The sequence below is a fragment of the Bombus impatiens genome, unplaced genomic scaffold, assembly GCF_000188095.3.
Source record: "Bombus impatiens unplaced genomic scaffold, BIMP_2.2 scf_0653, whole genome shotgun sequence".
In the NCBI taxonomy this organism is placed as follows: Eukaryota; Metazoa; Arthropoda; class Insecta; order Hymenoptera; family Apidae; genus Bombus; species Bombus impatiens.
The window spans coordinates 196,769-219,880 of NT_177072.1; the positions used below are offsets into that span (position 1 = coordinate 196,769).

General features: G+C 39.8%; 1 protein-coding gene and 1 long non-coding RNA gene across 2 annotated transcripts in view; one reads left to right on the forward strand and one right to left on the reverse strand.

Moving 5' to 3' along the window:
• Positions 1 to 362: 362 nt before the first annotated feature.
• On the reverse strand, positions 363 to 7,143 carry LOC100747257. Its single transcript, XR_004462348.1, has 5 exons — positions 6,895 to 7,143; positions 5,456 to 6,798; positions 4,786 to 4,931; positions 1,140 to 4,688; positions 363 to 492 (listed from the first exon to the last, which is right to left on the reverse strand). It is a non-coding gene; the product is annotated as an uncharacterized LOC100747257 (long non-coding RNA).
• Positions 7,144 to 7,252: 109 nt separating this feature from the next.
• LOC100747341 (probable nuclear hormone receptor HR3) overlaps positions 7,253 to 23,112 on the forward strand; it is a 120,226-nt gene continuing 104,366 nt past the window's right edge. The window contains exon 1 of the mRNA XM_012389713.3: positions 7,253 to 11,318. Within this exon, the coding sequence (XP_012245136.1) occupies positions 11,081 to 11,318 (238 nt within the window). The 5' untranslated portion in view covers positions 7,253 to 11,080. The remainder of the gene's footprint in view (positions 11,319 to 23,112) is intronic.

The following is a 23,112-nucleotide window of genomic DNA, read 5'->3' on the forward strand; positions in this document are numbered from 1 at the left end:
TCGCTTCGTGTCGGCAGGTATTCGATAGCACCGCAAGGGTCGTCGACCGCAGGTGCTACACGCTCGTTCGCTCGCTCGTTCGGCTTGTTCGTCCTCGCCAGGGCCGAAACTCACAGCCCGCTGCCCTCTCTATCTCTCACGTTCGTAAAAAAATTTACAGTCACGTTGGCTTTTTCTACGCGCGTTGTTCCACTATCCGTAGCTTGCCGATAATGCCCGCCGTAATTGGATAGGAATTCGGCGTTTAGTTCTTGGAATTCCCGCTACGAAAGCAAGAGTTAACTCCTCGTTAGAATTTGGAAGCGGTTACGATTAGCTTATCTCGCGGTTCAGTGAGAAGAAAGTGCTCCGTAGATTTTTCATTTAATTCCATATCACAAAAGTGACAGATATTCGTTGAAATGGGGATTCTTCAAAGATAATACTGTGAATGAATAAAGTTGAATATCGTCGTGTGTGTAGGTTCTTGCTTCATTTTACTGCGCAGACTCTCTGGAAAAATTACGTTTTCAACATTATTTACATTATTGAGAGAAAAAATGACTATATATATATATATATATATGAACAATCAGTTACAAAAGGTGTTTGTAAAACATCAAACTTCTTTTCAAATTTACTGTATTCTATATATATATAAGAAGATTAATTAAGAGCTACTTTAAGGACAATATAATGTACAGCTTGAAATAATAAGGCTAAAAAGATACAATCTTTTCTCCTTACGTGTTCAACATATTTTGCTAGGGAAAATATTACTGTTACGTGAGTAACAGTAAATAAATATTTCATATACACGTTATTTATATAGTGTACGAAAACTTTGGTGAATGATTGTATGTATCTGACTATAGAGGTGTATATACGATTTCTTCCGCGAATGAAAGAGTCAAATGTTAGTTAACAACAAATCGATATATTCGAGATTAAAATGAATGTCTTCGGTATTGGTAAGTCACTTCCTCAGTAACGTGAAACAGAAAGACAAGAGTTGAATCTGCGCTTTGTCCATCGAAACCGGTCGCGTTTCATGAAATACGTTTATAAATGGCAATGTAAACGAACAAAAGCGAGTGTCCACGGACTGAAGTCTAGCATTGAAAGAGCGCCGAAAGGAGCGGGAACTTTTGAACAAGTACCTGGTTCTCAAGCCGATTCACCTCGACGAAGCTCGACCGCAGGACAATGACCCTTGAGCCACCACGTGGCGAGTGATGTCTCTTCCCCGTCAAACCACCTTACCTGCCTGATTTAAAGCAACCACCCGGCCGTGAACCTTTGAGTCTTCCTAGGGCCTCCACCTTTTCCCTTCATCTTATTTACCATCCACGTTCTTCCTGGTCTTACGGGTGTTCGTGCTTACCTGCGAGTAGACAAGACTGATCGACACGCTCGACTTGCGAACGTCGTAGTAGTACACGTAAGAATGGAATTGTTGCGTTTAGGATAGACAGGGTAAGCGTGAAAAAAGGGGACTGGGTTAAGAGGGTGATGACATAAGTAGGTTGTTTGTCATTGGACTTCAAGTTACAGAATTCTTGTATTTCCCTAAAGATGCGAAAAATAGGTTAATGAAAATATAGACTGCTATTTTATTATTAGGTTATACGTGAAGTGCCCAATTTTTGACGATTTATGCTTCATAAGAATTTATGTTAAATTCTATAAATTAAATTCTACAGTGGTTATAAAAAACGTTCTCGCATCATTTATTATAGCGTTTACATATTAATTAGGTTCAAGCATATTAAATTTAGATATCATTTGGTATTTTCATTTCACATTACCAGAATTTGATACTATGAACATGAAGTATGTAGAATCTGATAAAAAAGAAAGACACTTGCAAATACTTTTTGTATCCATTGTATATGGAAAAGAAAATTCTTAATATTCAAATGATATGCGATAAATCAGCAGTGATGTATGTACAAAGATACAAATATTCACCTATAAAAATAGGAGTTTTAGAAGATGGATGCAAAATAGAATACGTCATATGTTATAATCTAACATAATTTGGATTCAAGTGGTGTATATTTTCTTAGAGTTCAATGACCTTTCTCGAAATAAAATAGATCCAGAATTTTTTCGCGGAAAATATAAACACGACTCCAGGAATATGAGGTAATATTTTTAAAGACGAAAGGTCAGCGTTTCTTTTATAAGAATGACGAAGGAGGAGGTGCAAGTTCAGCGACTTCATCTGCACTTTGCACTTCCGTATTGTATACCAAGCTAAACGTTCCATTAACACGTGTCATCGACACGAAAATCCAATGAACATTTGCATCGGCGCGATATCAAACCGGATGGATGATGAACGATCCATGCTCACGTACATCCTTCTGTTTCCAATTGCATTGTTGCAGACGTTTATTTTATATCGCTTATTTCGTGCGTAAGCATTTTTTATATTTGAGCTTACGTTTCGTTGGGATACGTGAGATACATATCGGAAATTACATCTCATCGAACTTCAGATTAGTAATGTTACAACCTAAAGATTTTCAATAAAAATTAGAAGAATTCAAACTAAATAAAAATCAGCTTCTTAAAAGGCATACGTAATATCGTCCATCGTTTCGAAAAATATTGATTGATTCATGTATTTATGAACTTTTAATTAGATACATATATCACACCTGTTCTTCATATAAATGGTTTTCTGCAATAAAATAGTTAATCATTCTTTACCGGTAGAGTAGAAAGAAAAAAACGAGAAAGCAAAGAGAAGAAATTCGAGCATTAAGGGGTTAATTATATTCTCTGAAATTATCTAATGGCGCTACATATTTCGGAAGCGAGGTAGCTTGTAATTATCAAATTAATAGGAAATTATGTAACACGCTCTAATGCTCGTGGAAGAAAGCTTAGCTTGATTAATCACTCTGTCAGACGGTTAGACACCCTGAAGAAGGTCCATGGACTTTGAGTATCAACCTCTTGATCCCGTCTATTCCCTATCGTTTTCTCCATCTCTATCGGCAAGGTTGACGATCCTTGGGAGAAAAGATTATTAAGCACGGTCGCGTTACGTGGACCTTCGGTAAGTGGCCGTGGTTCGTGCAGCAAGGTGCACTGACCGCAGATAGAAACACGTGGACGCAGACCGTGTCGGTGACGGAGGTTCCGTGGAAGAGAAGGAAAACGAGGGAGGGGAGTTTCGAAGGGCTGATGATTTCACGTGAAGCCTCAGCAGTCATCGTAAGTACTTACGTGACGAAATAAACGTCGGCTCTTACGAAATCTCCGGCGAACACTAGACGCATCGTTTACCAGTTTCGTCGAAAGAAATGAAAGAAAAGAACTTCTTTTGGAGACGTTTTCATCAACTTTTCGTTACATCGTGAAAATGTCGTGAAAATTCTATTTATTTACATTGACAAATAGCGATATGATAAAGTAAATCTTTGACAGTATCAACGCATAGAACGCATCAGGCAAAAGAATGTTCGTTAAAAATAGTACAGAATTAGAGAAAATGAGAGTAAAATTGAAGTTTGCAAGTATATGAGAGCTTGTATAAAAGTGGCATATTGTCTCATTTAGCACGGCTAGATTTGTTTGACCGAAGAGATCAACTGAAGATCATTTAGCCCATTTCGCACATTAAAATTTATAAGCAACTTTTACAGACACGTAATTATAACTTCACACATACGTCTCTTATTTTAGAAACATTTCAGCGTGGAACAGCTGCATAATCACTTTCGATTCTCGCATGCTACCTCCCAAACTGCCTGGAACCACAGTTCTGTTGTAATTCTGTTAATTGGGACTATTTTGCAGCCATTAAAAGACTCCGATTCCACTTAGTCTGGCATTATAGGATTATTTTTTAAGCCTGGAAAACTCAACAAATCTTGAAAACTGCATCTTGAAAAACAGACAATCTCGCATTTATTTCAAAATTATTAAAAGGATCTATTCAAAGTTACTACTTAATTCTTCCATTCTCAATCAATTTAACAATCAGAAATTGTAATCTTTCAAGTAAACGATTTATTCCATTTCCGTTATTAACCATTTTAACATTTAGAAACGTGGAGAAACTGTTTACAAATGAAATAAGACTGATCTATAATTTTACAATTAATTTAATAATATTCTACTTCATAATTAAAGAGCTCAAAATACACAAATAAAACAATAAATAAAAAACCTGGGGAGTCTTTGAATCGAGTACAATTCGGAGAAATTTATATTCCCAGTAACTCGTCTTATGGTTAATAGGTTAAAAGGCAACGAAAAAGTAAAAAGAAAAAAGAAAAAAAGCCATTTGAAGGGCTAAGGAAACATTGCATCGACGAATTTCCAAGAACAGGCGGCACTCAGCGTGCGCATCCCGAGGACAGAGTTTCCGTTTCCTTCTCTCCCTTCTCGCCGGTATCCTTTTTCTCCTAATCACGCGGCTTCTAGTGACGTAACAGCAAGGTCTTACGGTATCTCCGGCAACGGGCCTACATTACGTGAGTATCCCTACACGCGATCCGCACGTACGTACTTACGTGTATACCCGCGTAGAAGATCCGCTACACGTTGTTTGACTCGAGCCAGCCGAGAACTTCTCCCCCTTTCATCGTATGTCCTCTCTCTCCTTCTTTTTTCGTTCTTTTTTCTTTCCACTCCTTCGACGTTTCTCTCTGGTCCGTGTTTCGCTTCGTGTAGCTCATTGAAGCGGGATTCTAAAAACGATTAACGGTTCAAACCGTTCTCTCTTGATCTTCGATCGTTATTTCAATGCATGCCCGATTGTTCCTTAATTGTATGCAACGTTTCTACCTTGTTTCAAAGCTGACTCGTCGCGTCTCATTCAACGAAGGATCGTTGAACGATGACTAACCGTTTCCTCCCTGATTGCCCATCGTGTACGAATAAATTAGTACCGGGTCGACGTAATGAGAAAATCTTGGTCGCACAAAGGATTCCTAAAAGGATGTTCCGACTGTACGGAGAATATATTTATCGACTAGCTACGGTTTAGATTTTCTGAATCAGGCCTCGGAAAATTCAATTCGCTTTAACTAGAACGTATAACGTACCGCGTAAAATAACGAGAAAAAGAAGGAGAATGTTGGGAAATAGAGTTCATTGTGCCTCGTAAATAACTAAGTCTTTTACATCAGATCGCGTAGTCTTCAAAACAATATCGCGTTTTATGTTATGTGGCATTAGATACGAACATAAGGATCGTGTTTCCATATCAAATGACTTACGTAGACTTAAAGAGAGAGAGAGAGGGAGAGAGTAGAAAATGTAGTTCATCGTACTTCGCGAAAGTCAAAATTCTTTAGTTAATAATAGGGATAGGCACAATAATTAGGGGACAAATGATATTAAGAAATTACGAGGTACTCTGTATTCCATAAACGGTTCTTAAAATTCTCTAAAATTCATTAAATATGATATTTATGACGCATAAAATTGACTTTTGGTAATTTAATGTACTCACACTGCTAGCTTGTAACTTGCGATTCATCAAATTTCTCCAACAACGAGGTTCCAATCGTCGAATCGCACATGCAAAAAAGATAAGATGGTTTTCAAGAATATTATCAAATTCGTGACGTCATAAGGTATGAATTTAGTACTAGGTCTACCAGAGTATAGTTTATCATTTTTCATCGAAATTTCGCATATTTATAACAATGCAAGCTTTGGAGATTTGAATAATACTTTTATAGAAAAACATGGATAAAACTTTATCTTCTTCGTAAACCTTCAATTTTAATTTCTTTGATACGAACTTTACACCTTAGTTGTCAATGATCCAGATGTTAAGAATCGTGTTCCAATATCTATACAACGCATGAAGACGTGTGAATTAAAGATTTGTTTGGTTCCCTCGAATTCCATGGGAGCCGATGGATAAGTTCTACTCAAAGAATTCGTCATCTCGTCTAGGGTCATCGACGCGGTCGTTTTCCCTTGTTCTCCGATCGGTATGCGCGGGTGCTTGGTCGCGATGCCGACAGGTGAGTAGAAACAGACGTATATACACATGTACATGTATACGTATGTAAGATACAGTTAGGAGTACCGTTCTGAAAATGCAGCGACTCGTGTCGAGCCCGAAGAGAGCGAGGAGAGTGTTCGGTGTAGTCTTCGCTTGTACTCGGTTCGAGCGGCGCTTTAACTCAAACGGACACGACGAGAGGCGGGGATCCAGTCGAAAGGTGTATAACGGTAGCGATAAATTCAATGGCACGGAGACGATGAAACACGGAATATGAGCGTCGTTGCACGCGCGTTACGTGCAAATAATTGTAACCGATAATAAAGCTGCCGTCGACACGAATTTCAGTTACGACGTTACGATCGATGGCTTCCGATAGAAATTACTTTCAAGAAATTCCATCGTGAAAGAAAAAACGAATGCAATGCTTTCTATTAAGAATTTACTATGATTAATACTTTATCATTTTTAGGATTTGAAGTAACATTTTTATTATTGTTACGCGTTATTCTCGCTCTAATGAACGAATGACATTGATTAATAGTCTCGTTAGGTTCCTAAATTAATTTTCTGTCGTGATCATAGTAATCAAGGCGTGACATTGACTAATACTTTTTTTTAGGATTTGAAGCAAGCTTCTGTCACTGTCATACTGATCGTGGTACGACTCTAATGGAACATTTTTAAAAATTTGAAGTAGTTTCTCTATTGTTTCACCCGTCGTCACGTTGATCGAGATATAGCATTAGCCAGAACTGTCGTTAGGATTAGAAATAGGTTCTCTATCGTTGTCGCGCGTACTTTTCCATTCGTTTAACGAAACGTGCGAACTGAGCAACCTGTAACACCACCACCAGAACATCGAATCAATCCGAATGGAACGAAAAAACACACACGAGGCCAGGACAAATATATTATCGTAGAGGCAATCTCACCTTAAAGGGGCACGACCCTTCGTATCGACAGACAACCCGTTTCTTTTCAACTCTCTCGCCGAATTTCATTTTATACCCGTAAAATTACTAGAAACCAACCTCGCCACTCGAAGAACGAAGAATATCGAATAGAATTCCTCAAAATTAACTTAGATTATCTTCATAAATGGAAGGAACGATACGAGATACGAGTGTAACTTTATCGCCTCGAAGACGGAAGAGTCTATCTGACCGAAGAATACAAGCTGGTAACAGATCGAACGAATACTAGCCAGAGCGCGCAGTGGTGGCGCGTGCGCGTCTCATCCCTGAATCGTGTTGAACCAATGAAACTCTCCCTCTTACACAGGCCTCGGAGATAGAACATTTCGATATATTTCGGGTAATTTCTATCAGCGATGTGACCCCATAGAAATCGTCGCGAAACACGGGAAGAAAGTGTGAGACGTTGGTACATTAGAGCAGTGGCCGGATTAGTTGACGAAGGATGTTGAGTAGAGGGACAATCAGTTACGAGGGAAATGGATATATGAATCAGTGTTATCCGGGCGGGGTGGTAGTAAACGGTGGCTCAACACTGGCTGCCATCTGCTGACGGTCGCTTTAAGCTCGAGCCACTGGTTCCCCGTGAAGTGCATAGCCGAAACGAGACGTTCAGCTCTGAAACGACATCACCACGAGCTTTTTTTCGAAACATCCGAGGGTGATCCCGTTCGTGACGCGATCTACGCGCGACAGCTGCGACGTGGGTTCTCTTGCAAGTGTTGTTTTCGTAGTACCGTGTTGTGTTCCTGCCAGAATCGAGGGGACGAACGATCACGTACCAGCGAGCCAGGATGACGGAGACGACAATGACGTAAAGCCCACGAGGCCAAGTAGATCCGACTGGCGGTCTGACTCGTTCTCTGTGTACGAGTATCGTGATCCTTGGCCAAAATTCATCTCGGAGCAGAGCTTGACACTAAATCTATCGTGTGATATTAAAAATTATGGAAATCAGGTGGATCGTAAGTCGTGGCACCTTCATCGAGATTCGAGAGATTGGACAATGATTAAGGAAACATCGCTCGAGCATGCGATGATCCTTCGCAGTGCTCCCTCGTGTGAATACTTGAAGCTTGGAAAACGTCGTCTAGTCGATGACTGAACTTTCGTCGCATTTTACAACTGAGACTGATATCGTCTATCGTGTTATCGTGTTCCTCAAAGAACTATTGAAATTACGTGATATTATAATACTTGTTGAAATAACGATAATTGGTGGTTTGCTCCGTGGGACGTTAGTCCGATGAAGGAAATCGATCGAAGAGTGGACGATCGGGACGAGGCGAAATGTGAAGGAACAGGAAACGCGAACGCGGGTATCAAATTGTTTCGCTACGTTGCACGACGTCGTGTTGAACGACGAAGCTGGTTGTTAACGGAATATCGACCGAAGACCGTAGCTACCGAATTAGTCGTGGCGAAGGTCGCACATAAACGCGTGCACCTCGTTCCTTGAGATTTGGATCAGCAACCCCAAAAAAGTGTTAAGGGTCGCCTCCAAACTTCAACCTTTGTCAAACATACAGACGATTATCAACGGACACAGCCCTCAACAAGCCATTACTTCTATAAGTTACGAGAAAACAAAGCTGACAGTCGTTCGTGCAAAGTGTTTTTTTTATTCGGGAAAAATTCGTGAGTCAACGTCGTTAATTGTGTCTTATCCCTGCCAGTGACGCGTATATATCTTTAAGAAGATTAGAAAACTCACGACGCACGGTTCTGCAATTAGTGCATCCAGATTAACGAGCAGAAACATTGAAACCGAAAGTGCGAACTGGATGAAACTCCCTCGAAGAACAGTTCTCTGAACGAGACCTACTGACCTATCGACTCGTTGCCCCACCTTGTTTCTGCCGCCACATTTCTTTTTCCTTTTTTCTACTGTTGCTGTTACTACTAGATATCGAATCGACTAGGTAAATTGACGCATCAGAGGACACCGACCGGTGGAGGAAGTGGGCATTAGAAGGCAGGAGGGCGACGTAGCTGCGCGTACGAACGCGCGGGTGAATCGAAGAGAGCCGTTCTTTGAACGAGACCCACTGACCTATCGACTCGCCGTTCCACTCCTACTACCCTAGCCGTCTTTCTTTCCTCGCCACCCTATTTCAGCTTTTCTCCCCTGCGTTTGTTGGCGTGCCGCGTCGGGGTATTCGTAATTCCATTTCGTGTTTCCCCTGACAGGGGTAACGTTCGAGGATACGAAAGGGTCGATATCAACACGGTACACATACATATGTACACAACGCAAATACGTAAATACACGTACATAACGTATATAAGGACAAACGAGTGCCTAAGTATTTTCAATCGGTACATCTGACTGATCGTTCTAGGTGTAAAAATTTCCAGACTCTCTATTCCCTTTGCCTTTTTCTATCTTTTCCGTATTCGTTACTCCGCTTTGGAGATTTTTTACTTCTTTTTTTTAGCATTTATCGCCAACGTTACCGTGTTTAAGGTATATTATTATTAATCTCGATCGTTTCTCGCGGTTCTTTAGTTTCATTGGATCGTCTAGTAGATCGAGTCAAGTAACTGAATTAAGATATCGTTGATACAAGGTGAAGAGTGCCTAAATTTTATGCCTTTCTCGATTGACTGATTATTGATACGTGGATCGTGGACACGTAAAGCAATCGTTGTTACAATCCTTGTATCTTGTTCTCAAATTTATCTCGCGTACCTTAATTGTTTCAACTTCCTTTCCCTTCGTCTTTATCGTGAAAGAGGATCAACGTCGATCTCTTTCATTACAAAGTAACGAAGGTCGACAACGTTTTGCGATCGATACGATAAACAGTGCCTCGAGATTATTCTCTTCTCTCGACTGATCGACGAAGAAACATATACATTGTTGTATCTTATATAAGCTTCCCTTCTTTTTCGCGATTTTTCGCTTGTTATTCTCTTGGGTGTGCCCGAAATTCCTAGTTTTTCACCTTGTTCCCTTTCATTTTCAAAAGGGGACTGAAGATATAGCTCGAAGACAAAACTTTATCCAAGTGACTGAAAAAAATCGACGACTGATCGAAGAGAGAAGAAAGAAACTCTTTCAACGGCGAACGATATTCGTACATACTTTCGACTCGAATTTCATCGTCTTTCTTCGTCTCGAAATTTTTATGAAGTTTTATTTATCGCGATTAAAAGACTCCCCTTCTTACTCATCTCATTGTCCAGAGAACGAATCGTGATCAACAAGCACAGAATGATAACGATCGACTATACACGAGAAAAGTACACGAAGGTCAGCAAAAATTGATCGTATACCGATTACCTTCCCATGTCTTGCATTCTCGATGCACCATCGATCTCGTTAACGTATTAGCCGCCATTGATTCGATCGCACGAATGCGACCACGGGAAGAATTAATACATACCGTTGACTAGCTTGCCAAACTAATCGAATCGTCGAACTTTTGCCGGGTCGACAGTACGATCGATCGAACGGTACACAGGGGCAGTCCTTGACAGTGCATCTTTAATCTCGTTCGCGGAAGAGATGGCATCTGGATCGCGATTCGAAGCCGTCGTAATGTCCTCTGATGTCAAACGGGATTGCGTGGCAACCGTCGAGGAATTTTCTCCTTGTAAGAGCGTAATGTGCTGGTTCAGGCCGTTGACAACGATAGCCTGATCGTAAAACAAGGGAGGCACGACTGAAAGAGAGGGAAAGTCCATCAGCAATAAACCAGGATAAGAGAGGAGAAGATACCAGAGGCAGCATACGGACGGACGCGTTGTTAAAAGGTCTATCGTGATAACATGAATAAAAGATATATATAAAAAAAAAAGTACTATCTTGTAACGTGTAAAGAGAAAACTACAAAAAACGATATATATATATATATACATCTATGATCGAAAAGTGTGAAGAAATTCGTTAATCGAGCAGAAGCGGCGAGCTGTGCGCAGGTACGAGTCAGGGTAACAATTTTCCACCTGCGGAGCGAGATAGAGACGTGCCTGATCCAATACGTTCAGCATCTACTCGCCTCGTCGCATCGAATCGCCGAGCTTCGAAGCGAAAACGGGAACAGTGTAACAACCGATCACGTTCGAATCACGTTTTCCTCCCCTCGAACGCCAGAAAAATGTCGCGGCTGTCGTTAATGGAAGTTTAAAGAGCAACTGCATGCGAAAAAGAGGGAAAAAAGTCGCAACGCGAATCGAAGAAAGGAGGAACGTAAAGAAAAAAAAAGAAAAAGATAAAATGGCGGAAAGCGCGGCAAGTCCGGGTTCCGTGCAGGTAGCTGCGAATAGTCCGCAGCAACAACAGCAACAGTCGCAACCACAGCAACAGACTCAACAAAATCAACAACCACCGGATATAAGCAGCTCGCAGTTGGCGTCTCCACCGATCACGGGCACAGGTACGAATAGGAAACGATCGAGATCTTCCGGTAGGGTTATATTTAAGATCTATGGGCATCTCAATCTAAATTACTTTTATTCGATTAGAGGCATTAAGGATACTTTTAACGCCTGCTTCGTGTGATTGTCATCTCTCTAGAATCTTTTTCGTAAAGAAAGCAGGATGTAATATTGATGTAATATTAACATAGAGCGTTGAATGTTACTTTACGTCTATATCATTGACTAGGGAGTAGATAGAAACTTGACGATCATTTGCAAGTTGAATGGGTTCAGCGAGTCAAATACATACTTCTTTGTGTCTTGATCCTTTCTGTTTTCTTAAAGTCAAACTGATGCCATGTGGAGGTTTCTATAACAGAAGAAGCTTGCAGGTTTCAGTCCATATCGATATAAGATAATATCCAAGAATATACTTCTTATTGATGTCGTGTACTAATTAAATGAATCGATTAAATGGCAACTATAAAGCATTGATTATAAAATATAGGTGAAAGTTTCAGATATTCGAGAATGCTCCGACTGTAACGCGATAATATCTACATAGAAGGGCCCTTACATGGCGCATCGCCAAACTAAAACGGATCAATGTCGAACACGTAATGTTTCCTGGAGAATGCTTTGAACTTCTGCGATACCGCGTCGCATTTTAATTAACGAAATTAATTTTGGCTCGGTTAAATGATCGTAAAGTAATTACTGAATCAATTGATTCAGACGTACGAAGGGGCTCGAAGCAGTTTCTCGATCATATTACGTAAATTTTCATAAAAGAAATTCAATTTGGCAAATTCGTAATTAAAAGTATGCTCGGGAATTACGCAACTCTACGTCCTTGTTTATTCGATCAGTCGGCTTTTGTTGCTAACCTGTAACGCACGAATTTGTCGTACCTTTAAATTGAAATAAAACCAGACAATATTCACTTCAAAGAATTTGTACTATTGAAATGGTTTCAGCTGTAGACAGAAGTTACATAATTTGTCACATTAAAAGTTCGTGCATAGTAAAAATGTTACTTCTACATGGGTATTTTATCCTTTATTATCTTCACTGATATTTATTCAGTGTCTTGAATATAATTAGTATGTACACTGTATTGTGCCATTTATCTATTTTTTTATAAGTATAAAATAATCACTATAAGAGATCTCTATAAATAATTCTTCCATTTGAAGATTCTCTTATATAAAAATATCAGGTTCCTCTATTAATTCAGATACTGAATCAGCTTCGTTATAATTATTTCTTTAGAAATATTTAGCAACTATCAGGCGCTAAATATACACATTAGAAAGATTTGTACTAGGACCTACTCCACTTCCTGACATAAATCGCAACTGCATCATTTTTCTATTAACGAAATCATCGATCCATCTTCGATCCAATCAGATGATAAACATCTTAGGCAAACAGTCCGTCTGTCTGTACGCGGAAACGCAATACAAAAATAAAACCTGTCTAGCAACCATCCATATCGGTGATGCCATCGCAACGTGAACATTTTGCGATAACTAATAACGAACTACGCCAGTCTGAATCGTTTTTTAATTCGCATAGCCGAATGCTGTTCACGCAGCCAGAGCCACTCCTCACGGGATCAGGAACGTTCAGAATCCGCTATTACCATATCGAATGGCCAAGTCAGCGTCGAAACTTCTATCAAACCATTAGATTTCATCTACGATCAACGGTATATTGACTTACGAGCCAAAATTATACTATCGAATGGTGGCAGCCACTCAAAGGAAGATGGTGTTCATTGATAAAATTTTAATTTAAAGAGATATTCTAACACTGAAATTTTTATAACAAGAAGATGGATCGCAAATATTAATCACCATTCCCTCTATTTAGGAAGAGAAAAAAATTCTGATATAAATATTTGTTACCATATTTTGCAAAAAGAACTCTTCCGTTTCTAAATTCTTATTTTTATGAACACAGTTAAAAAATGCAGTCTGAACAAGCATTTGTCCCTTGAATATTATAACGAATATCTTACATTGAATGCCTTGTATAAATATCTGTGCACATTTAAACTCTCCATAAATGCTTCAATATCCATAATTGCGACTTCGCCATATTCTGGCCCCATCGTATTATACAAGTACCTCAATTGAACATGTTAAACTTCCATATCTTCCTCAATGTAATAACGACCAAATTCCAAGCACCAAAGTAAAAGAAGAAAGCGTCCGTTAATATAAAAAGACTGTTGATACGAGAGGGGCAAGGTCCACGTGGCAGCGGGTATAAATCAAAGTTGAGTTAGCTACAGAGAGGAAAGAGATGGTCGAGGTCGGTTGTTCGCTTTGGCCGCGTAATGAAGGGCCATTACTCGTCGCGGGTTGTACAGCGAGACGGAGCGGCCCGATATGCCGGCGCTTTTCGTGCACGCTTCTCATCCCATGGCGGGGAGAGAAAGGGGCAGAGAATGGCTAGCGGCGGGAAGGAGAGAGCGCGAGTCGCGTTAGCGGATCTGTCGGTCGAGTAACGGAACGCTTTCGAGTACCGCTAGCACCGGCTCTGACGCGGTTACCGGACACCGTTACTTCGGTGATCCGCGAGTACCCACCACGTGCTGTCTCACCGTTCTCTTTGAAACACGCGGCTCGTTCGAGTGGAAGGAAAACGTTTGCCCCGGGACGAAGCGGCGCGAATTCGTCGAACCGTGGAAAAATTGCGATCCCTCTACCGGCAGGATTTGCCACTGATTTACAATCGATATACGGTTGCTCCTTTTTCTTTATATCTAGCAGACGTTGTCGCCGTCATCGACTTCTTCTCCCGCGAACCAGCCAGTTCCGTCTACATTAGCTTGATTCATTGTTACGGCTTATGGGTAACCGCTGTTGCCGCGGTGCAGTATCGCGCACGATATCGTTTGTTTTTACGCTTTACGTTTCCATCGAGCATCGCTGGAACTTTACAACGGTGAATCGAGGGGTAGCGGAAAGTCTGGAGGAAGAATTATTGGAATTTTATTGAAAGTTAGATACAGTGGGGGATGATTTTGAAACTTAAGGCGTATTGCAATATATTTTTACTTACTTAGACACTTTCGTGTCTCTTTTTCATGCTAGTCTTGTTTATGTAGTTTGTTACTTTTTCATGCAAATGCAACTTTTGAATCTAGTAATAATATACAGAAATGTTAACATACCTGATATCAATTTGCATTATATACCTTAATTAACAAGTATCGGTAATCAATAAGCATTATCGTGCGAAGGAAAAGATAAAAATCACCCCTCCAAAATTACATGAGGTAATCCAAACAGTTATGAGTCACCTAATCGTCATTCCACTAAATAAGAGTTAAAACATATGAATTGGATTTGGAACCAAAGCTGTGATATGAAGTAATAAAAGGAACCTTAGGCAACGCTCCAGAACTTGCCCAACACATACGCTGCTCAGTTGTATTGTTCTTATTGGTTTACTAAACTACTGTGGAAGCGAGCAGGTTAATTTGAAAAGGACATTCCACAGTAATAAGAATAAAACAGTCTTTTATCAGTGTCAACGTGCAAGCGAAGCATATTAACACTCCAAAAATACCAACCAATCAGGAATATATTCGTACAGTCATAAATTATTGTCCATTGTCTTCCTGCCAGTCAACCCAATCGCTGACACGAAATATTACTTAACAGTACTGTGGCAGCGCGTCGACGGATCTGTTATCGTAACACGCCGGTCGTTCAATGGCGAATACATTGAGACTCGGTTCGGCAAGATAATGGAACCGGTTGTGGCGAAGGTGCGCGGAGGCAGCCGCAAGCGGGTGCTAGAATCACAGTTAACCGGGCAATTTTTTAACCGCCTTATTATTACGATATTACGATGACTGCGGCGCGCAGACGAAGCTTTCGCGCGTTAAAAGCGCCGTTTTAATCGCCTTCGTCCCGGACCGCGGCGAAGCGAGCGGCGTCATGCACGCGTATTACGCATAACGGAAAAAGGAAGACTTCGAATGAATCGATGCTCACGCGAGCAGCCATTTCTCAAGGTACATCTCGCGCCGGGTCTAGAGGTTAGGAGGCCAGGCACTTTGCCGTTTGTAGCTCATGTCCGGTACCATGGGAAACTTTACGAGGCAATATTTGTTGTAATATTCTCTGTTCATTAACCATTCATAGGCGTTTAGAGGCGTATCCTTCGTCGGTTATAATATTTGCCTTACGCCGAATCCACGCGAGTACGCCTTGTTAGCGGTTTGTACCGTTGCATTAACGACCCATCGTTCGTTTATTTTTACACTCGCACATTCCATCCTTGCGTTCACTCTGCCTTCCGAAGGTTTCATCCTCGATTTAATACGAATTTTGTAGGTTCTGCTGGCTTTTATTATTGTTGTTTGATGAAAAACAAAGTGTATTTTTTCATGCCTTTGTGATTTTGGCCAGGGCAAACAAAATTTGTCGCGGATTCTCCGGAAAACCGGAGACGTTTCCGTGGAGAATATTTTTTCTACGACAATTCGTTTCTAAAATTATTTTTACCGTTATTCCGACGGAAGTCGAATAGCGATATTCGATGTTATTCATTTCCCAGAATCGAAAACATCTATTTTTCGATCGGAGAGGTATTTGCAAATGTTACTAGGTCAACGATTTCGTTGCTTACCGCTGATACTCACCAATCGTGCTCGAATATCGTTTAACAAGGTAATTAATCCTCGTCCGTGATCACGAATAATTATCTAACATGTGTCGCGTTTAATTGTCACGGCTCGATTATTGTCGTTATGTAAAGCGTGCGACTTTGTTTCACTTAATAGATCATTTGACTTGTCTTGTCGTAGGTTAAGGTCCTTCTGCGTTTTTGCAGAGTTTATCTTTATTGTCAAGCGTTCTTACGTTGGGCTACCTGTTCATGTATTATGCTGAAATAACGAAGCACATCTCTAGGATCTACAGGTTACGAGGTCAGGCACTTTGCTATTTACCGCACGTGTTCCGTACATACCATCGATATACGATAATCGGCCGGCTGATGTTTTGTGCTTTGCACGTTTTTCTAAGCATTCTGCTTAGGAATTACACCTGAACTGTTTTGAACATACTTTATATCGATTCCTTATTTCATTACTTAACTGTTACTTTAGTAATGAAATTTTGTAATCAAAGTATGAATCATTTTTATTGATATATCTTTCTTGATCATGATTTCACTAAATTTATTGATTCATGCTCTTGCCATTTCGATGACAGTTTTGACAAATTTATATCTGTATAAAAAAATTTATATTGCGCTTTAAAAATGTAAAACGTTGTTGCTTTAAACATCATTGAATGATTGATAGAAGAGTGTTTTCTAATAAAACTATGCATAAACGAAAATCGTTATTGAATGTTGCAAAATTGTAAAATGCAACCTAATATATTCATTTATCAGAATCGATCGAAATATCGCGTGTTTTAAACATTCTTTATAGCGAAAGAAAGGGAATACCGGTGTCTGTTGTTCTCAAGTTTTAAAATCTCATCGTTCCAAAGGTCGAATTAACATCAATTTGTGCGGTTTAGCGTCATTATCGCTGGGTCGATAAACGCCTCCGCGAGATGGCTTTCAAATTGGAAGGATGAAAGGAGATTCCACGGATATTCCCAAACATCTTGTACTTTTTACACCGTAAAAAGTAATTTCTGCAAGGCAAAGACACCGTGCAAATAAAATGCAACCAAAGAAAAAGAATATTTCTCTTCATTAACCCCTTCGCAAAGAACGAAGTAAACATCGGAAGTTATTCCCGTGTTTCCATGAAACACGCGAAAATAATCGTCGTCGCTTCTATAAATACGATCTAACAACACGAACAAATTTAGATCTTGCACATTAAGTTTCCTTTTCATCTGGAATCTTGCGATACGATTAATAATTGCGAGACAAAGATTCTGTTCGTCGAGCGAAAAGGTTGAGGACGATGAACGAAATTGTTGCTGTGAACTGATTAATGTCGCCCGATATTACGTTACGATCATATCATACACGTGTACCTAGTGCACCGGTTTTACGGAAAAGGGAAACTTCGAAGTAACGCGTCCAGGCATTAATCACACTAGTATATCTGTTAGGTCTGAGGGTTACGGGGTCAGGCAGTTTGCCATTAACTGTTCGTGTCGGCCACACACCAAGCAAATGTACGTTATATATTCCGCCGATGTTTGTCCGTTTATCAGTTTCTAGCATCTATTACGCAAAGTGTTAAAGGATATAATAGAATTAATACACACAGTCGTTGCATTCATCGTGTGAATTTTTGGTAGGATTCCCCTGAATATTCTCTTTTTCGACCATTGTTGGACGATGCGGTTAATTTCAGAGAGATTTTAAATGGCCGATATTTGTTTCGTGAAGGAGAAATCCGTGATTGTATGGAATTATTTGTTGAAACGAAGCAATTAGTATTTTTAGAGGTAACTGTGCTATGGAAGTTGAGCGATCAATAAAAGTCTAGTGGATGATATTGAATATGCAATGCATTTTAATCCAGGAAACTTTATCTTTAGAATTTTTTATGGCTCGGTTACTGAGCGACTCATTGAATTATTTGTGTGGTGTATTTATTTTTCAAAGTTTATGCTATTGATAATCAAAATCAAATTAACGAATGAGGCTGCTATGTATGATTCAACGAAATTTTGTTTATTGTATTTATTGAAGAAAATTATGCGGATCAGAGAAATTCGATTTTCCCAAAGTTTGAACTACAAAAATGTTGCTGAACCGAAGTTCAACGACAAGGAGATATTTCCAAGTTATACTTTATATCAAGGGTTAGTTCATAGTGTCTCGCGATTTCCTTCGGGACACATCAAACGAGCGGGCAAGTAGTACGTCGAGCAATTCAAGCCTAGTTTGGTAAATAGACGTAAACAGATGGAAGCCGCCAAGGGGAAAGGAAATTCTGGCAAAGTAGAGTGCACTTTCGTGTATCAGACCTGTTTACAGTTCAGTTACATTCAATCGAGCAGTCTACTCTGAAAGAGCTTCTTTGCATATAAATTTCTTTTTTCTTTTCGCTACATTTATCTCGAGCAGGAATTCGTAATCATATCCAGTCTCAATTTTCGTTATATTTGTAAAATTGAAAGAAATAGTTATAAAATTACGACACGCGAGGAAACAGTTTTAAATTTAGAATTTTTAATGGAGAAAAAGTAATTAAAAACCTGGTACCGTGTTGTTCACGAGCGCAATAAACGACGTAACACGACAGAATATTCCATTAAGCGTTGAACTCTCATCAGCATCGAAAATACATGGTGTGTAAATGAATCGTGCCTCGAATGGCTCTTCAGAGAAAATATATGAAGACCGCAGGGAAACAATATGATAAAGTCCATTTTTGTTGATTTTGCGATTTTCATATCACTTTTAGCTAAACACAATTTTTTAATGAAATTGAAAAAGAGGAACAATTTATAACTCTGCAGAGGTTTATAATCTCTCAAAAAATAATACCTATTTTTTAAGTTTTCACAGCGTATTGAATTTTGGAATTTCTCTCTAGAAAAAACAAAAAAGGAGAGAGAGAAAAACAAAAAAAAGCAAAGACAAATACATCACGCTTTTTCCGTATTTCTTTTTGCAACTACCAACAACATTTCACAAAAAAAAGACACTAATAAAAACGAGACTACAAACATGGCAAAAACGAGCACCCACTTTTTATTGTAAACGTGTCCACGCAAAAATTACGGTCATTAAATTCCCATTGTTGCATGAATCACGTCACTCACATAAACACACAACCATACAATCGCTAAACCGCTCACCCTAGTAAAGGAAGCATGTGTGAAACAGTGAAACGCGTAACATTTAAAAAAAAGCGAAAGGATAAAGATTTCTGTTGAAGGAGAGACGAGGGAGTAATTCACACCCTTAACAATCTAATTCCCTTCTTACGGCCGTCAGGTTTGCGCACGAGACTCGTCTCGTTAACGAGCTTACAGAACGATGTAGGGTAAAAGTGCGTCCGACAGTGAAGCCCCGCTTCGAAACGCGACCGTGGCACGGTTTGGCCTCCTGTGGCGCGCTTAAAACCGACTGATACCTTGCATTCTAGTTATATGATGAAATTCCTTGTGCCGACGTCACCACTTCCTCCCCTTTTTCCCGAGCATACCGTGCTGCTTCCCCATTTATAAAACGAACCGCCTCTCACCGACTGAAAGCTTTTTTATACGCGCGTCGCAGGAATGCCGGGACGTTGAATGGCTCAGGAATATTGCGAACGACGAATAACCGCGGCAAAGGGCACTTTGCGTTTCGTGCATTCGGGCTTCGCCATTATGGTACCGGTGCAATTCTCTGCTACCTTGCTGCTGGGCTCTTGCTCGTTGTCGATTATCGCCGGAACCGTTTTATTTGTTTCCCGGCCATCGTAATTTGGAGACTGGTGTTTGCATAATACGGATTTGGGTTAGGTTTGGTTAGAGGGTTGGTTAGATAGGGTGCTAGATTTTAGGTAGTAATGGTAATGAAACTGTAACTTGGCATCGTCGCTCTTGAAGGTTTGGTTGATGGTTACAAATACAAACTCTGCTTATGTATTCGTTTATACATAATACATAAATAATAATGTATTTATTAAATGTATTATAATTTCTTCATTTTGCTATACTTGTTGCAGTAGTACTTTATAGCATTTGTATAAAACATGGCATAGGTAAAAAGTAGGTAAATTATCATCACTAATGAAAAAGAAAAGGGAGTAGAAGGAAAATTCTTTTAGATAGAGGATCAAGCTAAGCCAGGTGTAATAAATTGTCAATAATCAACAGATATTGAAACAAACTTCGTTTCAAAGAAACCTTCCTTAGTATAACAAACATTTATTTGAAGTCTTCTGTATATTTACATTCAAATACTTTTCTAATACCAACTGCCGTTTTAATTACCGTTTATTACTGCACAGTTTTGTTCAAGGCGATGCTTTACCTTCAACTTAGCCACAATATTGGAAACTTTCCAAATTATTCTAGCAATTTGCAATTTTTCGATTTCGTTTGAAGCATCATTTAATTGCATCTCTGACCCTATCCCGTGAAATGAAATTTCGGAAACTTATACTGGACAGCGTGTCTGAAGTGGTCGCACACCTTGATCGTACAGCACTGGCCTCGCCCACCACTCTTTCAGATTTTCAGAGTTAGAGACCGCTCCCACCGAGAATCGCTCGTCCTTTTTCCCTCTTGCATGCCGGTTATCCTCGTTCTCGCGCATCATGTACACGTATTACGTAGCGCGGCAGTAGGCCAAGAGTTCGATGGCCTGCAGCCTTGCAAGGCCGGTCGCCGCAATGGTACTGAATACCACGTCAGATGACGCTGCTGACGCCACGATCATCGTGGACCAATCTTACGAAGCCGACTGGCGCTTAGAGAACGGTTGTTGTATCGACCGGGACCGTTGATAACTGTGAGGGAGTTATCGTCGATGTTCAACTTTACCGACTAAAGCGGCTCCAAGTGCGGCGCTATAGTCAGCCACCTTGTTCGAATATTTTATTGGTGGATATGGGAATCACCGATTCGGATACCATGTTTCAAATTCGCGCTTTTTCCATAATAAGAATGTACTTGGCGATTTTCGTTTAATTTCTTTCATTTTTGAGATTTTTACGGATTCGAAATATACTTGTGATCGAATAAGGAATTTCAAGTTAAGTTTGTATTATGGAATTGTGTGAATTTGCAGGTGTTAAGTTCGTTTCTGTAGAAATGTATTTCATATTTTCTTTCCAGTGTTTTATGTTTGCATTTCAATAAAGAGAGATATTCGTTAATTGAAAGATATGCAAATTGAAGAGATTCCGGGAGGAATGGTTAATGGTTCGTTGGAACAGGTTGAACTCCTATGGTTGGAAGACAGTTACGCCTTTGGTGTATCGTAAACTAAGTATTGTGACTTTCCCTCGATCGTTTACTCGGAGTATAAAACGCCTTATACGCTCAAGGACTCCCGAGTGGTTAACGATCCGAGACCTATTTTCCATTGGCTTATAAATCAGGGCAAAGTCCGATTAAACTCGTATCGAGCACGCCTATTTTGAGTTTAACGATTTTTATTAGAAGCGTAACGGACTGTCCGCATTTAGCTCCTTTTCAATTCCATTTTCCTGAATGATAAATTTCCTTGGGCTCAACGCTGATGCGAGTTGCCGTGACTGCACAGAACATTCAATCGATCCAATGATTATTCAATAAATCAAAGATCCTATGCAACTACGAATTAAAAATTCATTCACTCGACATTATCGAGTATATGCAATCTATCTCCATGTTTTCGCTTGTATCTTTCTTGTCACTTATATCGGTGGTTTTTTCCGCTAAAAATATGAAATGAAAATTAAACTGAAATATTCTAAAATCGCTGACAAAAGGAAGCATAGACAAACATTTTTAACGTTTATTTGTTTCCGTACGATTATACATACACACACTTTTACATGCAATTATATTAACAAAGAGTGCTAAAATATCCGAATGGTCCAGTTATCGGAGTAATCATCCACCAAATCACTCGTCTTCGAATCTCAGCCAAGCAATCAACCTTCTACGCCCCCCCCCCTAAAAAGAAAAAAATAAAAAGAAAGAAATCTTCGGGACGAACCTGGAGAGATGTTCATCGAAATGGTCTCTCTCCGATTCCGGTGAATCGTTGGAGCGGGATTGTTGGCTCTCGCCGGCGTACCGAAGCGAAACGGCCGAGCGACGGTTGCAAGACGAAACTTCCGATTGCGACAGGCCTATTGCCGACAACAATCGCTCCTTACGTTAGGAGCGTGCACGGTCTCTCGGCCAGCCGAACAAACGCAAAGAAACGAGAAGGCCTCGCGATGCACGTTGATAGTTGCATGACGGTGCCTTTTAAAAAACTTCGTTTCACATCAACCGAGACGGGAACGGCTCACGGCACCGCGGCTCTCGGCTCACGACGGTGCGCTGCCTTTTTCTTGTAAAAGACCGAGCTTCCGTTTTGTTCTTTGCTCAAGGTACGGGGCTAAGGGGGTTGTAAATGAGCGCGTAATAATAGCTCGAAGCTGTATTTGCGACGTGCGACCAAGTCTTTTCTTCGCACGAACGGGAACGGCAATGAAAGGAACGTTTCGACGGGAAAACGATGTTCGATGGGAACGATCGGTCCGCGAATACGCGCGCCTACCGAGCTTCGATTTTTCACTCGAAGGGTGGGCGAAGGATGCGCGTGAACTCACGTTGACGAGCTCGTTTGATCGAGATTGAAATCTACTGGATTGAATGTCTACTATATTTTATGTTGCGTGGGTTGCTGTGATCTAGGATGGATTTTTCGTTGGAGTCGTTCGATATTTTGAGTACAAAAAGGAATAAAAAATTATGAAAAATTGTTGACATTTGTTGGTACATGATTATGATATATTTCGCAATATTCTTTTATGTTACGAATTTTTCTTTATAATAATAATTTTTGTAATTTTGTAACCATTATGGAACATAATTTATTTAACAAATGTGATGAATATACTGTCCGGGTAACTGGTGGACAATGTGGACATATTACATTCAATGTAACACGGAGTAGAGTTTGTTTATGATATTACGTCATTGATAAATATTATAGTTATCATATCATTATGGAATTATGATATCATATTATCAGAGGTTGTTATGGTATTATATGAGTTTAAATTACAACATTCGAGATGTAAAGTTCCGAAATAGAACTTGAAACAATTTTCGTTACATTTGTTCAAAATTTGTCCATATATCTCTCTATTTAAATACAAAAAGTTGAAAA